The sequence below is a fragment of the Zonotrichia leucophrys genome, chromosome 2, assembly GCF_028769735.1.
Source record: "Zonotrichia leucophrys gambelii isolate GWCS_2022_RI chromosome 2, RI_Zleu_2.0, whole genome shotgun sequence".
In the NCBI taxonomy this organism is placed as follows: Eukaryota; Metazoa; Chordata; class Aves; order Passeriformes; family Passerellidae; genus Zonotrichia; species Zonotrichia leucophrys.
Window position 1 is genome coordinate 88,916,614 of NC_088171.1, and position 17,588 is coordinate 88,934,201.

Consider the following 17,588-nt stretch of genomic DNA (forward strand, 5'->3'; position numbering starts at 1 on the left):
TGAAGGTGTAATTGGACAACAGACCCCAATGTGTAAATGGACCAAAACTTATAAAAGTGTGAAAACTCGTAACTGGTTGCCCTTCATGTGTCCAACTTGGGTCCATCTTGGGCAGAGCCATGGCCAGGCTCTTGTACAGCCCAAATTGTATCCTCTGAAGGCCTTTTAATAAATACCTACTTCATTCCTTCTTAACTCTGTCTAGCCTCTGTTCCAGGTGAGCCTCTTTAGGCATCAGTTCACTGTCCATGGAGGTGTTTAAGGAAAGACAGGATATGGCCCTCAGTGTCATGGTCTAGCTGACACGCTGCTGCTCAGTCATAGGTTGGGCTCAGACATCTCAGAAGACTTTTCCAACTAATGGATTATATTATATCATATTTATTTATTTTTTTATATTAAGAACACTTTTTTTTTTTTACAGGAGTTACTGAGGACCTAACATGTCTTTAGGCTTCACCCACTGATCAAACTGCTCTGATGTAAGGAATCCCAGCTTTATAGCAGCTTCTTTTAACGTTGTCCCTTCTTTGTGCGCTGTTTTGGCAATCTTGGCTGCTTTATCATATCCTGTTACAAAACAAAACCAACAAATTATCCATTTGCAATTTTAGATGATTCATCAGAGGTGTGAGAAAAGTGGGACACGGTCTTTGGAAAATTATTTGCTAGGCATTACTATTACTGTTTAACTCAATTTGCAGGAAATGCACACCAAATGTTTACTGCTTACTTGAACTGAAAGTAGATTTTGTTACTCTTGTCTTCATTAATTTAGATCAAAGATATATGGAAACTTCTCCTTCAAAAAAACCTCCTATTGTAATCTTTCACTCGACCTCTATTAATGATAATTTAGGAAAACAGGGACATAAATTCTCCCAGCCTCCTTTTGACTCTAATCAGTTATTTTTCTAAAACCCTGGCATGGCCACTGCAAGAACACAGCTTTTACAACAGCAACTGGTGATGCTCAAGTAAGTTAACTTTTGACCTGACTTGGCCTTACAAGCATTGTAACCATACAAAAGAAGTGTACAAAATAATGTTAACATAAAATATTTTGGTATGTTCTGAGAAGTTTTTGAGCCTTAAACCTACCTATATGTGGGTTCAGTGCTGTTACCAACATCAGAGATTCATTCATCAGTTTGTTGATCCTATCCGTATTGGCTTGGATTCCAACTACACAGTTGTCAGTGAAAGAAACACACACATCTCCTAGAAGTCTTGCAGAGTTTAAAACATTTTTAATCTAACAAGACAAAGAAAGAAATACCAATTATTTAATTCAGATATTACTAGCTGCACATTCTGGCACCTTCATTCATAACCAGTGCCCTCCCTATAATTTCAATCTATTTAAGAGGCTATTTTCCTTCCAGTATCTGAAGGGGGCCCACAGGGAAGGCAGAGAGAGACTCTTTGTCAGGACCTGTAGCGACAGGACAAGGAGCAGTGGATATAGCCTGAAAGAGGGGAAATTAGGCTCAATATCAGGAAGAAATTCTTTACTGTGAGGGTGGTGAGACACTGGAACAGTATCTGAGGGATGCTGTGGATGCCCCAACCTTGGCAGTGCTCACTGAGGGCTTTTTCTGTCTGGAAATTATCTGACTGTACAATTACTTAAAAAGTCCTAGATATGTAAAACCTTATGAACTTACCATCATGGGCTTAAAGACATTCAGTTCAAAGTGTCCATTGCTTCCTCCTACAGTAACAGCAACATGATTTCCCATAACTTGGGCTGCCACCATGGTCACAGCCTCACACTGGGTAGGGTTCACTTTTCCTGGTTGTGAAAGGGAGAAAAAAAGGTTACCAAAGGAGAACGATGGGGGAAAACCAACAACCAAGCAGCCAGCAGCCTTTCAATAAATCACATTCAATAGAAAATGTTTTGTAAAAGGTAACTTGTCTTACTCCTCTGTATCTGTGCACCACAGAAAATAAAGTTATTTCCACAAATAATATTAAATTGAATGTACTATTCCAGTATTTTCAGCAAGGATTTGTAAAAGAGCTGTGCCTGCTTCAGCAGTCTCCCAAGACTCTGAGAGCTTGAGGATGAGCTCAACAGCTCGACATGTGCATGAGCTAAAGAGCTGTTCATTACCACAGTTCTTAATAGTCAAGAGATTATCAGTCAAGAGATTATCACCTGTCTTTACATGTGCAAGTTGGCATTTCTGGGAGACCCCTACCAAATCCTACTCAGCTCAAGGAAAGTATTACAGACATGTTAGAATTACTTTGTGATAAAGTATACACTTTGTCAGAAAAAAAGGCCAAACAGAAAAACCCAAAAATCAATCCCCTGCCAAACCAAACACACCAAGTTAGAGTGGTCTCGAAGCAAATTTGTTTTATGGTTTTATCATTTAGTTTTTAGACACAATCCTAGTAAGAACATTCACTGTCTGCCTTTTTGGAGCCAGAGATGTTCATGACCTATTTCTTTTATAGTTTATGATATAGGAGGAACGACTTAAAATTGTTTTGGATGTGCAATATTCATATGGACACACTTTTTTAGGAGATGAAAGGAATGATTACTAGTATTATTCCTTTCTTCCTTATCCTCCCATACAATGAGATCATTGCAGAAGGGAAAATACGAGTGCGTAACACTAACCATACCAGGAAGCAGAGACTAAAGTCAAGTTACACGACAGTATTGCTACAATTCACAGATTAAAGATTATTTCAGAAAAGCCTTTACCTAAAAATTGTAGAGATCTTGCAATTCTAAAAGAAAACTCTGAGAAGTACACTTGTGTTAATAAAGCCATATTCTTACAGATACTACACTTGCCAGCACACAGCTGTGCAAACATTTTTATGAACAGAGGTTTTGGTAAAATAGGGCAGTGATTCTAACAAATGTCAGTAAGTCTGTAATTCTCTCAGATAAAACCTGAGAGAATCACAGACTTACTGACATTTGTGACAGTGTTTGGTAAACACCTGTTAAAAGACAGTGGTCAAAAAAAAAAAAAAAAAAAAAAAAAAAGAAGGAAAAAGGAACAGGTAATTTTTCTCTGCATGTATTCTCTGTACCTGGCATGATGCTGCTCCCTGGTTCATTTTCAGGCAGGATGAGCTCCCCCAGCCCAGAGCGTGGCCCCGAGCCCAGGAAGCGAATGTCATTGGCAATTTTCATCAGACTGCACGCCACTGTGTTCATGGCTCCGCTGAGCTCCACCAGGGCATCGTGAGCTGCAAGAGCTTCAAACTTATTGGGAGCAGTGACAAAAGGCAAACCTACAGGGACAGAGAGGGTGTAAACATTAAACCAGTGAAGCACTTCCTTGCAGACATAAACCAAACAATCAAACACATAACTAGCTTAATAAAAAATTAAAAATTAACAACCCTGTAAGATCATGTCTTTCCTCTAGAGCTTTCTGCACAAACATATTTCTTAAAGTAAATTAAATACAAAAAGACATAATGAAAGTCATTAAAATACAGAAGAGTATAAAATTTGAGCAACCACCTACAACAAAGGTACAAATTTCAACCCTTCATAGTGTGTTGCATTCTAAGCACTGCTTCTGCAACACAGTGCTTTGTGGATGGCAATAACCTTTCCAAAGTTACCCCAACTTAGGCATTTCTTGCATTAAATCAAGTTAGACACTTTAGATTGTTAATTGCTGTGATGCTTTCAGCTATAAAAATAGATGTTTCTGCAGCACAGTGAAGGCATTAGGATAAGTAAGAAGTAATCACAATGGAAGGGAACAATAAGCCAGCCAGAAGATGGGAAAGCTGGATCAGACTTGGGAGGATGCCTGGCAACAGCAAGAGCACAGGAGCACAGCAATGGAAGAACAGATCTTTTTATGTTAATTAAATGCCTGAGATGCAAGCCTAGGTTCCACGATGAAAAACATTCCTTCAGGACTTTGCCCTGAAGGGGCAGTCCCAGCAGAATGGGACTGTAAAAAATTACAGACATCACTAAGGACTGACTGTAGGCTGGATTTCTGTCCCCCAGAACAACTGATCTGAGCTTTCAGCACCAGTTCGAAGGAGAGCAGCATGATTCCTATAACTTGCAGTGTTTTGCACTTCCTGCCAAACACCGAATCCCACCCACATTGCATGGACTTGTGAACTGCACAGCTGCCTTCTGTTAGTTAGAGAGGTCTATCCAAACTTCTCCTTTTGTTTTTGCCAATAGCCACCCTCTATAAGAGCATAAGGAACTTCAGGAGTCCATACTACTCATACAATTTGCCCATACAGGATCCAAAACACCCACTGACATGGGAGAGCTTCCTAACACCACCAAAACATGCCCTGTACTGCTCCTGACAGCTGTTGTTTACAGCTAGTTACTTCTCTTTCAGGGTACAAGACAGTCTTGACCCTCTGGAACACAGTGAATAATAAATCCATTAAAGCAAAAATACTGTCACTGAGCAATTTCAGATTTTACAGCAAATGTAAATGACAGATGCACACATTTATTGGGGGGGGGCATTTTGAAAACTGATACTGTAACACAAGATCTGGTTTAGAGATCAAAAATCTCAAGTGCACTGTAAATTAAGTTGTAAGATCTATAAAGACACGATTAAAAAAAAATCAGACAGTTAACTTTTACTCTTTCATATGAAAAAAACCAGAGTGGCTTTGGAAGTATTTTTTTCCTTCTTTTGCACCAAGTTGCTGTAAATTAAGAGAGCCAGAGGAGCAAAGATCAAGACAGAAGCATTATAGTTGGGCTAATAATAGAAGTCTGAAACTGTATCCATATCCAGAGAGCCTTGCTTGGATAAGCACCATCATTTCAGTCACTTCAAATGCACTAAGTAAAATTATAACAATAAATTGCACAAAAAATCCAAAGTAGAAGGCATATAACATATGACATTAACAAAAGCTTCATGTTAAAATATAAATAGAGTTTAAGCTTATGAGAAGTATGGAAACTGGAGAGATTTAGCTTGAATCTGACTGCATGTCACACACACTGCTTTGCTGATGCCTCACTCCCACATATTGTTTCTCACCCGTCAGTTCAGCCACTTTAGCAGCAACTTTCTCAGCAAAGCCAACCCTTGTGTTCAGCCCCGTGCCGACTGCAGTGCCGCCAGCTGCCAGCTGGTACACCCTCGGCATGCTGGATTCAATCCTGGCCACGCCGTACTTGATCTGCTGCACATAGCCACTAAACTCCTTTGAAAGAAAGGAGGACAGGTTTAAGGAATAAAGGCAACAAGCAAGAATAAGCATCCAGATTATTTAGATCTTCAACGTGATTTGACTAATTCCTTTAAAAACCTGAAGGCACTGAGCTTCACCCAAATGCTAAACCTAAGCATGTTTGCATAAGAGAGAAAGTATACATCTATTAAAGGACTGGTCCCATGCACCAAAAAATTATACATTAAACCAATCTTAATATACAAAGACATAACATACATAATTATACATAATGCATCCTTCTCTCACTTTTTATCTTAGTTGTGTACTTAGCAGAATCTGATTCTATAGTAAATCAGCTCCAAGATTACATTAATGTTCTCAAAGAACAAATAGAGAAATGGATCTTGGGCTTTGATCACTTAATTTTAGTTAGGAAAAACCTCACTTGTGCATTCTTGGAAAAAGTCCATAAATTCTACTGCTGTTCTATTGATTCAGTTTAATTAATTACTAAATTACTGTTGTATAAGCCATTCTTGACAATATGATATCATTTGCCATCTTTTGTGTATATATATATATATATATATATATATAAGCATATTTATACACAGAAGTTTATGCATTGAAAATGTTCATTCACAATATTTAGTAGTTTTGTGTATTGGCAAAACATAACTTATATAAATTTACAGATTACAGACAAAAACTACCTGTTCCCTGCAAAGTCAGTGTAACAGAAAAATGTGCTGTGCTATCTGGTAATGAAACATCATTTAAAAATCATTTACATTTTATTACTGTTAGAAACAAAATACATATGGGGAAAAATTAATAAAAATTATGATGCATGTATTACAGTACAGCATATCCAGCAAACTCCAGTACAGACTGAAAATACTCAGGCTGAGATTCAGCCATTTTCCTATATTTTATCCTAAACTATCAATTTAATTTAGGCATCCTTAAGTTTGAATTTCCCAAAGAAAGGCATAATTTTAAATTTTTTTACCTGCCCAAGTGTAAGTGGAACAGCATCTTGCGTATGAGTGCGCCCTATTTTAATGATTTGGGAAAACTCTTTGGATTTCTCTTCAAGTGCCTTCTGTAGCTTCTTTAGTCCAGGTAACAAGACCTCATTAACCTCCTGGGCAGCAGCAATATGCATTGCTGTTGGGAAAGTGTCATTTGAACTCTGTGGAAAAAAAAGTCAAGAATATTAATTTACAAGCTTCTCTCACCATTGCTGCTCTAAGATGTACATGAGTGGCTTTATTCTCTTTATCTCATAAACCATTAGAAACAAACTAAGAGTAAGCGACTTAGGGGTGTTCCACAAGGTCAGTTCCTTCTTGATAAATCAACTTTTTATGAATACACCCACAGAAAGTTAAATTTAATAGACTGTTCATAACAACCTTGGGACAAAAAAAAGAATTATTATAGTAGTTATGAGAGATGGCTAACAAATGGACAGATAATTTTAAAGGAGTTGTAGGTGACTTTAAAACACACATGTTACTTTGATAATGTTAAATCCATCATTCACAGAATACTGAGTAAGCACAAAGGATCAGGAAGGGAAACAACCAAGTCAGTGGCTTTCCCTTTCCTTCAAAGTAGATGAAGTTTAAGAGAGAAGCATAATAAAAATGCTTACCATGATCCAACTTTTAGAAACTGGACCTATATTTAACATCTTTAAGACTGCAGCAGTGGCTCTCACAAGGCAACCACTGCCTAATACATTATGTATGATTTTAACTATCATGAATTAATTAAAAGTTTTTAAGATGAAAAGCTCATACTGTCACTGAAAAACGTCTTAAAGTTCATTTGAACTGAAAAAAACCAGAAAATTGTTATCAACGTTGTCCACCAAACATTTTTTTAACCTAAACAGTGGATACAAGAAAACTCAAAATTCACAATTTAAAGACACAAAACTTTTGAAATTAAAAGCAGTATAAAACAAGTCTAACAACCTGGCTTTTGTTAACATGATCATTTGGATGCACGGGCATTTTGCTTCCCAGTGTCCCTCCCATTATCTCAATAGCTCTGTTGCTGATGACTTCATTGACATTCATATTGGTTTGAGTTCCAGATCCAGTCTGCCACACCACCAAAGGGAAGTGATCATTTAATTTTCCTTCAGCTACCTATAATGGAAAAAACATAAAAAAAATGTTCCACTGGAAAAAAAACCCAGCAAAACTTGAAAATTTTATTGCCATAATTAAAATTATGCTCTCAGTTATATTTTTTTCATTTACATATAGCAATTAGTGAATTTACACTAGAATAATTAAGATGTTTTTATGTAATACCAGATAATAGAAGATAAAAAAACACTTGCTATGCTTTTTGAAGATTGAATTGTGAAATATATAGAGATATACAGAATTTGATTTCATGATCTACAGACAAAATATTTTTGGAAGGTACTTTTGGTTACATTTTCTCTCTCAGTAACTGGACTCTGGTATCTCTCAATAAAGAAATTTCACGCAGGGAAGTTCTTACACCTCTTACACCTGCAGACATTACAGGCTGCATCAACAAAGCCAGTAGATGGCTGTCAGTCTCAAACACCTCCTTTCTGTGAGGCATTCTCGTTTTTGATCAACATTTTCTGGAGCCTGTTGAATCTTAAGACACATTCAGAGCATTTTCTAAACATTGTTTGTCGTAGTACCAAAATCTGTGCTCAGAAGTATCACCCCACACATATTATCCTCAGAAAAAGGAGCTGTTGTCACAAAGGAGTTGTAGTCACAACTCTGAGGCATAACAATCAGATTACCAGGATACATCAGTCCTCCTGGAATCATATTCAAGAAAGGATCTTCTGTATTTCCCATCTTATACAGGCGCAACGTTCCCACCTCCGAGAGTAACTTGATTCCTCTTTTTATTTAAGTCGTGTTAGAAAATTATTTTGGAGGTGAGGAAAAGTGTATCACAGAAAGGGTGTTTTCAGAATACAATAAAGAAAGCCATAAACAACTTTCAGAATTTATGGATCTAAACTAAGGAGCCTTAATCCACCAAATCTTCTAATGCACCCTTCTAATTCCCCTTTAACTAGGGGAATCTTCTAATCACCCTTTAACTAGAGGAACCCTATAAACCAGGAGAGCATGGATATATTCTGGAGTTCTCCAAAGCTTTGGGTCTTAGGACTTAAGGTGCTACAGCTGTTAGGAAAAGGATACAGCTTCTGCCACCACTGAAATATTTTTAAGCTAGTCAGGACAAGAAAACTCTGTTAAAAATGCTTCTAGATAAACAAATCTGTTTGATTTGATTTATTCAAAGCGAAACACCTGTTATTATCACACCTCAAATAATTGTCACTCACAATTCTGCACTTGGGTGGCATTTATCAACATGCATTGGAACATCCTATCATTTCTTTACATGCAAGAAAGAAAATCGTAACATATTATATTAAGTAAATGATCTCTGGAGAACAAGATTTACTAATAGGAAATGCTTTCCTCTAAAAATCTGAGCAATGCAATCCCCCACCCTCCTGTGAAAAGCCTAACACAAGCACAGTGGTAGTTGCAGCATTTTGAACAGCTCTTTCCTACCTCATTTGCTGCCTGCACAATGGCTTTAGCAATCTTGGGGTCGAGACCGTAGTCCTGATTTACTTCAGCAGCTGCTCTCTTCAAGATGCCAAAAGCCCTTATGACCTGGACCTGAGACACAAGGGTAAGTTTAAACACACAATTTCTGTCCCCCAAAGGATATGTCATCAATTTATAGTGAATGTCTAGTTCTAAACCAAACTGCTGCTGATCTTAAACCCAGCCGCAGTCCATCAGCCAAGCCAGAGAGCAATCAGCTCATCTGGGATTATGTTCCCACCAACAGCAACATTCACCCAAACAGCCTCGAGGGCAGCAGACAGCTCTTTCTGCAAGGCCAGGTATGCTCTGTGTATCAAAAGTCATGTGCATTAGAATTTAACTGGTTCCATTTCTAAAACAGCCCTTTGAAGGAAAACTGACAAATTTCAGCACATGAAGATTCAGTATATGACAAAGCATGTGCACATTAATGGCCTATGCAAAGCTACACATGAAAAATTAAGTTAATATTAACTTGTGCTATACTACACTACTTCAATAACAAACCAGATAAATGCTACATCAAATTACTCCATTTGCTTTATCATCTTTGTAAAGATGAAAAGACAGATTTCTATTCATCCTGGTTATTAAAAAATAAAGCAACACCATAAAATTATTCAAGATTCAATTTATTTAAACACAACAAGAAATACTTCCACCACAATAATATATTGCTATAAAATTTCTGCCTTTAACTAAAATTCAAAGCTGTTCACACTTCCAGCAAAAGCCTGAGAAGAGGGTATTTAGAGGGTATTCACTTTCACATACAAAACATACTCCAGAGAAGAAGAGAACACTTTGAAGATTTGAATTACTTACTGGCATCCTTTCTGAAACACCTCCAATCTTGAAGTTCATTGTAGATCTCACAGTTTGGGCACCATAGTATTTGTCACTTGGGACCTTCAGTTCACCAAAGGTATCATATTCTATCCTGAAAGCCTCTTGAGAAGACTATAGAAAAGGAGAAAAAAAATTAAAAAAACCTCTGGCAATCAGTATATTCTATTTGAAAGCAAGTAGTCAAGTGAAAGAAGATGGAAAAAAATAAAAAGCCAAGACATGCAGCTAGTCACAGGTGTCTCTAATTACATCTGGAAAGTTGAGACACTGTCCTAGTTTGAGCAGCTGTCTCACCACAAGTCACAAGAACAAACCAGGTACCATTGTCACGTCCTGCGGCAGTGAGGGGCACAACAACTCCCCGGACCCCAAGGCTCAGACCCCAGGCAGCCACCGACCACCAGCAGGGAAAGGAAGGCAACAGGATGTGCCTTGGTTTACCAAAACCCAGGGCCCTCCATTATGCCAGGGACCAAGACAAGAAATGAGGAAATAGGGCTATGGGGTTTATATGGGTGGAGTTTAGGGTCGGGGTCCAATAGTAAGAGGAGCAGGAGACTCCAAAGGGGTGGATCGGGGTGAACCAATGCAAAAGCCAAGGCGGGAACATTGCAGAGGGATTTACACCAATGAGGGTCCAGGAACAGAAGAACATTCTGGGGCCATTCCTCATTTGACAAAATGGGGTGGAGTGTCTTTTCCCGGGCTGGTGGAGGCACGTCCCACAGGGTGGAGAGGCAGAACCTTCTTTAAATCTTCTTTAAATCTTCTTTACATCACGCCCCTCGCCCGATGCTGTCTGTCTGGGTAGAATCCTCGCCTCATGGGGCAGGGACACTCCACAATTCCCCCTTTTTTATTTCTTTTTGAAACAGTGAATAATCTTTAAGTTAGGGCCCTAGAATATTATTAAACTTAAATTACTTAATACTTATGGGATAACTTATAGAGGGATTGCCACAACTTATAAAGGAGCTCACAGAGACATAATAACGAACAGTAAAATACAATTAACAACGATAATTATAGAACTAATAACTTTAGCTAAACTTGTGACTTCAACTAATCTCAATGGGAAGATTAAATGTGAAAGGGACACAAATAAGAAATTCACTTTGACATATGTAAAGAGTAGAAGGTATAGGCAAAAGGAAGTTTAACATAATGATTAATGCAACACTTAATTAAAGCCTTCTCTTTCATCACTCTGCTTTCAACTTAATATCCTTATTCTTAGTAAACCACTCCTTCTCCTTTTTGCCCACTCTCTCACTGTCCCGCTTCTCTTTTTCCTTTTTCCTCCTCCCTTTCTCTTCCCTTTAACAGTCTTTCAAGTATTCTATATTATCACCCCTCCTGATATATATCTACGCCATCTATAGGTATAGTAGATATACTATACCTAAGTGTTATTTTATGTAATATTTATGTATGGTAACATTTCTATGTCATGTATCCACCTAGCATCTGTTATAATCTAACACAGGCACGGCTAAATTCATTTTAGCTGACAGTAATTTATTACTTTTTGTAGAACAGCCCAATAATTTGTGATGATGTGATCACATTCATATGCAGCTCTACAAAGATTATGGAACTGACAAGAAGTGAAAACAGTTTACTCTTCCTCTTTCCACACCTTGGTTAGAGAAGTCCCAATTTTCTGTGAGAAAGGTATTAATCCTTTCCCAGGAGAGGAAATTACCTTCTTTCAGAGTCCTCAGGAAGGGGGACAAGTCTTTTTTAGTTCTTTATCACAGAGAGAGTAAAACAATCTTAGCCCTGTAGGCAGGGAATATACATTTACAATGCTGGGTTCTTGACATAACCAGGGGTGACTGACATGACTCAGGGTTGAGTCTTTGGGAAACAAAGCTCTTATCAATAAAGTCAAGTCAGTCTTCCAGTGCAGTGAAAGAAGAAAATCAAATGCAAGGAACTATCAAGAAAAGCAGAGGATACAAAGAGAAACACTGCTGTGCCACCATGATTCATTGACAGTCCAAGGTCTTTGTGCAGATTTGGTTCTTTCACCCCCAAAATATGTATTACTGGAAACAGTTCAAAGGCAATAAAGTTGACAAAAGGTAGGGAACAGCTTTCTTAAGACAAGTGACTTTTTTGTTCAGAAAAAAAGATAACCTGGGGACTGAAGGAAAACTGAGGTATAACCAGTATTAACTGCTGTCTCTTCCAATACAAGACACAGGAGCCCTGACATGCTTGTAGGAGTCAGGTTCAAGCCCTAACATGCTTGTAGGAGTTGAGTTCAAGGCAAGGGAAAGGGAGCAGCCCTTCACACAAGTCACAGACTGACAAAACTCCTTGCCAGCTGATGCTGAGGATGCAAGAAGTCCACCAGACTACAGGGAAGATGAGACAAACCCTCAGAAGAAAGACCTAAACTGGGTTATCCCACAGACTGAGGAAACTCCCTGATGTGAAAATTATAGAATCATTAAGGTGGGAAAAGTCCTCCTAGATCATTAAGTCCAAGCTCTGACCAAACATCCCCATGTCAACCAAACCACAGCACTAAGAGCCATATCCACTTATTTCATGAACAATTCCAGGGACAGTGATTTCACCACTTCCTGGGCAGCCTCTTCCAATGCCTGATCCCCCTTCCAGTGAACAAGTTCTTCCTGATGTCCAACATGAACCTTCCCTGGGGTGCAGCCTGAGGCCATTTCCTCTCTTTGTGGGAGGTGAGGCCAATCTCCACCTGGCTGCAGACTCCTTTCAGGAGTTGTACAGTGTGATAAGGTCCCCCCAAGGCCCCTTTTCTCCAGGTAAAACACCCCCAGCTCCCTCAGCTGCTCCTCACAGGACTTGTGCTCAGACCCTTCACCAGCTTCATTGCTGGACTCACTCCAGCACCTCAATGTCCTTCCAGAATTGAGAGGCCCAGAACTGGACACAGCACTCAAGGTGTGGCCTTAGCAGTGCTGAGTACATAAAGAGTTTGGGTGAGAAAATGGGGAAAGCATCATCTATGTTCACACAGTTCTTACTCTTCCTCAGGAGTCCACTTCTGAAGTCAGACTGTTCCTCTCTCTTCTTTGTTCATTTTACTTGCTCCTTCTTTAGAGAACACTTTAGAGAACAGTCTCTCAGTGCTCTTGGACAGAAGCACAGCTGGGTATTGGCCAGAACACTCTCTCCAGCAGCCCTGACCTTCTGCCTGCCCAGGTTTGCATCACCATGGATGGCAAGCTGCAGCAGAGAGAGGGAAGTGTCCCAGCCTCTCTACTGTCATTCCCAGGCAGATGGAGACACTCTGCCATCAGGTACCATCAGTCACATACCAGAGACACCAGCCCTGCTCACTTGGAGTACTTCGGAGGAGGTGGTGCCTGTGACCTGGAGGAAACTGCAGCTCAGTGCACAACAAGGGTTAGCTCTGACATGGCTATCCTGCTCCCCACATCTTGTGTTTTGGCTGATGCTCTCCCAGGCACTGACTCCTCAAGAATAGAAAGCTTACTGTGGTAGAGTAAATAATTCCTATGTTATTTAATCCTCTTTGTCCTGCTTGAGTCACTTAGCATTCATTTACATGCTACCAAGAAACAGAATACAGTAAATGCTTCTTTAGTATATCACTACCAAAAACGTTTCATAGGGATGTTTGTGGGTCTTCATGTGAGCACATTCATATTCCATCAGTTGGGATCATTGACTGTTTTCAAAATCCCTGCTTTTGACATTTGAACACCTTGTAAAAGCACACAATGGAAAGCTTTCACAGAGCTGGATAAGCAGAAGCCATTCAGCTCCAAGCCTAGCTCTCAATATCATCAGTGGTTTAATAACTGAAAGTATTCACCCTCAAACAATATAAAAAGTTAAACCACTGTAACCTTTTAGACAAAAAAGCTATCAGTTGCACAACTGATTCCTCAAACTTACATAATTCCAATGTCAACAATGACGAAACAAAGATAAATAGGATCAGCACATCCTTGTACAAGTACCTTTCAACAATGAGATAATTATTTCAAAAAAACACAAAACCAACTTTCCCAGCCAATTCCACGCTCATAAATTCCAGTGAAGTTAACAGGGCAAGGTGCTTTGAGAAGAATGTCACTTGCTGATTCCTAGTGTAACAGGTGCCATTAGGCGAAAGAGCAAAGTGATGTTTTTCATGCAGACTGAAGAACTGAGCTGCAGCATTACCCTCAGCCTGCAGCAGTGACTGTAACAAACATGATTCCCTCGCTCCTTGGGCAGAATTCAACTCCTTGAGCAGCTTTATGAGCTGAAGGTCCCAGCTCCTGTATGTAAAGAGGTTTCTGAAGTCAGCCCCTGACCCAGAGGACCAGCTGTAAAATGGTGCATCAGTGGCACACTCCATCATCCCTGGGCCTCAGGAGAAGCCAAAAGGAGACTTGGAAACTCTGCCAGTAGCCAAAGCAAACTCCTGTGCTCACCTAATTTCTAACCTAGCTACAAGCAAGGCTCTGCTCACAATTACTATTCATCACATTGACAAAGCTTTTGTTTTCATTACAAGGCCTGAGAAGGTGTGGTCAGCCCTCCAAAATCCCTAGAATCCAAACACAGTCCAAAGCTTACAGTTAGGCAAACAGAACTGTACTTTTGCCTTGTTGCAGGGCACCGATCAGAACTGATTGCACCATAACACACCAGAGACATTCAAACAGCAGAACCACTGCAGTAATGCTTCCTGTGGAAAATTACACTCATCTATGGATGCAGCAACTTTTGCACATAAGTATTTCAATTCAAAGAAACATCCATTTTAGCAAGTCAAAACCAGTCTTTCGAGGCCTTCAGCAGGTGCAATTTATATTTTACTGCTCTCCTTTAGCAGATGAACAGTGTTTCCATTTTTAAGCATCATCTCTCTTTTACAACATAATTTGAGTCACAAATTCTGAAATTTACTCTTTAAAACCCAAACATTTTACAATGTTCAGCTACAGAAGGACCACTATGACAATTCCATTTACATCATCTTGTGCAATTTAGCTCTAAGTAAAGGCAACACAATAAACATACCAGGACAACATGACTACTTGGTTGTATCTACATACACAATGTGTTTTAAAGCAACTCTTGCTGTTGAGAAAATCTACAAACATCAAAAAGTGATGGCTTGGGTTTGTTGGGTGGCTGTTTTTTTTGTTTTTAATTTAAATATTGGTTAGTACATTTTTTGGTGGTTCGTCTTTTACATAAAAGCATACAGAAATTTTCCTGTAAGAATTCAACAGCAGCTTGGCTTCCAAGTCCACTGAGGGATGTTTTAAGCAGTGCTGTTATTTCAACTCCAGGAACTCATAACACACACAGGACAGATCATGTTTCTGACCCGCAAAGAGCAAAACACATCTCATTCTTGTAAGATTGCAGACCAGACTCATAAACACCAGATTTTCAGCAAATGAACGAAGGCCATGATTTACAACGTTTTTCTCAGACGATGCCAAATGGCAAAATAGAAAAAGGGAACCATCCAACAGGCCAGTGATTTGAGTTACATATACTGCTCTGACCGAAGTTTTCTTATAGAGCTAAGTTTCACCACTATAAAGTTTCTTCACTCACTGGAAAGCTTGTTTTATTAAATGCTACTTTTTTCAACTTCATCAATATTACAGATTGGAAACTGCTGTTCTAGATAAATTATTAGCAAATTTAGTAAATTTAGTAAATTAAGGAATCGATAAAATCCTTAACACACCACCTTCTGCTGAAATTCTTCTCACAGTTTACACTACCTCGTTTTAAGGAGTGAACTCACAAAGATACACCAGAGACTAAGGCTTCCATGCAACATCCAGCGCGTTAGAACTAAGACTTGAAGTTCTGTATCCAAGCAGTGTTTCTGTTTCTATGCTGAACCGCTTGCAACAATTGAGTCCCACTCGCGTCTGAGCCGGAAAATCAACTGATAATACACGAATCACGATTATTCACGAACCTGATGATGCCCGCTAGAAGCACCGGGCAGTTCTCAGCTGAAAGCTCCCTAGTTTTCATGCAGCCCCAAAACTATTCCAGTGACGAATATTCCCATTCCTGTGAGGATACAGCTTTTTACTATCTGCACCTCAACAGCCCCAAGAAAGCGCCAAGAACTCCCGTGGAAGCAGCGCCGTCCCGCACCAACACCTTTGCTGCCCGGCGGCTCAGGGCCGTGCTCGGGGCCTCAATCTGCCCGGGGCAGCGCCACGGCAGCGGGAGAGCTGCGCGCTGCACATCCCGGCTGCCCAGCCGAGCCGAGCCATGCCGAGCCGGGCCGGGCCGCAGGAAGGATGCGGGAAATGGCCGCAAAAACCCGGCAGAGGATGGCGGACTCGTCTTCCCGGTGCCGGCGCGCTCCCGACGGAGCAGCACACGGGATTACAGCCCGGACGCAGCCGGCGGCCGCAGTTCCCCTGTCACCGCCCGCTCCCGTTGCCCGCGGGGCGGGGCGGAGCGAGGACGGCCGGCGGTGGCACTTAGAGGTCACGGTCCCCGCTCCCCTGCCCGTGGGGCTCACCATGGCGGCGCGGGGCGGCGCCGGGATCCAGCGGCCGGCGGCGGCGGGAGGCAGCGGGGGCGGCGGGCAGGACAGGAGGAGGCCGGCGGAGCGGCCGAGGCGGCGGCAGGCGCGGAGTGAGCGATGCATGGTGGCGGGGGCCGGGAGCACCGCGGGGGCGGGAGGCGCGGCGGGACCGCCCCGGACGAGCGTCACGGTGCCCGCCGTGCCCGGCCCCGGAGGCTCCGCCGCGCCAATCGGCGGCTCCCGGAGCGGCGGCGGGCGCGGAGTGCGGCCCCGGGGCGGGCCCGCCCGGCCTGGGAAAAGCCGGGAAAACCCGCCTGCCCCGGGCGAAGGGCAGCGGGAAAAGCGCTGTAGCAGCGATTTCTGCACGGGGAGCGGCGGAGGGGGAAGGGTGGGGGGAACACAAGTATGAGCTTGTTCTGGTTTACTATAGTCTTCTTAAAGATTATAAAAGCTTATTCCCGCCTTCCTAAGGACAGTCAAGGTTCCTTTAATAAAAAATGCTAAGTCAAGGTGCAGCCCCCTCCTTACTTCCTGCCCAAGAAGGCAGTGTTCCGACGTGCTACATCCCGGTGCAAAGTGCAGAAACTCTTCCAGAGCGAAAGAAGGTATGTTCCATTTTTTCACCCACCAACAGCAACATTCTAACACTTCAGGTTTTCCAACATTTTGATTTTTTTTTCCAAGAGCAGCCAACATTCAGCTGTTAAGAAAACAATTTTTTTGCCTAACATGGAGAACGCTTCATTCCATTGCAACCTGCATAGGTACCCTCAAGTCCTACAAGAACTGTTATTCACAGAAATGCTGCCAGAAGCTGCTCTATTAATGCCTTACAAATTACATCCTGGCACTAAAAGCACACAGAATTCGAGTCTTGCAAGCTTCAATATTTAGGCAAATCTTCTGCCCCTTGGCTTCTCTGAGAAGAGACAGTTTAGGAAATACACAGGGCATGCCACTAAAATGGCTTCAGAAGTTCCAGAGAAAATACAGATTGGGTAATGATATTATTATCTAGATTATTCTGTATCAGAGGAAGTAAGTGAAAGTCTTTTTTCAGTCACTAAAACAGTATGAGAATGCAAAGCTGTAACTACTACTATAATATCCTCTTCTTTAAGTATTACTTTAAGTCAGCAACTAAGATGCTTAAGTCCCCACATGACAAAATTCAGCATCTCCATCTTGTCTAAAACTTTGCAATCAATAGCTGGGGTTGGAAGGCATCTCTGGAGGTCATCTAGTCCAGTCCCCCTGCACTAACAGGTTCACCTGCAGCAGGTTGCACAGGATCACATCCAGGCAGGCTTTTAGTATCTCCAGAGAAGGAGATTCCACAACCTTTTTGGGCAGCCTGTTCCAGTGCTCCACCACTCTCAAAGTAAAAATCACCGGCCCCATAATTAGATGGAAGT

The 17,588-nt window shown here is 41.1% G+C and overlaps 1 protein-coding gene across 2 annotated transcripts; it reads right to left on the bottom strand.

Moving 5' to 3' along the window:
• Positions 1 to 365: 365 nt before the first annotated feature.
• Positions 366 to 16,332, bottom strand: FH (fumarate hydratase). Of its 2 annotated transcripts, none has more exons than XM_064703450.1 (10): positions 16,168 to 16,332; positions 9,630 to 9,764; positions 8,763 to 8,873; positions 7,149 to 7,325; positions 6,176 to 6,358; positions 5,028 to 5,193; positions 3,064 to 3,267; positions 1,668 to 1,795; positions 1,102 to 1,255; positions 366 to 570 (listed from the first exon to the last, which is right to left on the bottom strand). In XM_064703450.1, exons 1-10 carry the CDS (start codon positions 16,294 to 16,296, stop codon positions 428 to 430), a joined length of 1,530 nt encoding a protein of 509 aa, XP_064559520.1. In that variant the 5' UTR covers positions 16,297 to 16,332; the 3' UTR covers positions 366 to 427. The 2 variants fall into 2 exon arrangements, with proteins under 2 accessions (XP_064559520.1, XP_064559521.1); XM_064703451.1 differs by lacking the exon at positions 16,168 to 16,332 and adding an exon at positions 9,975 to 10,138.
• Between the last annotated feature and the right edge of the window lie 1,256 nt (positions 16,333 to 17,588).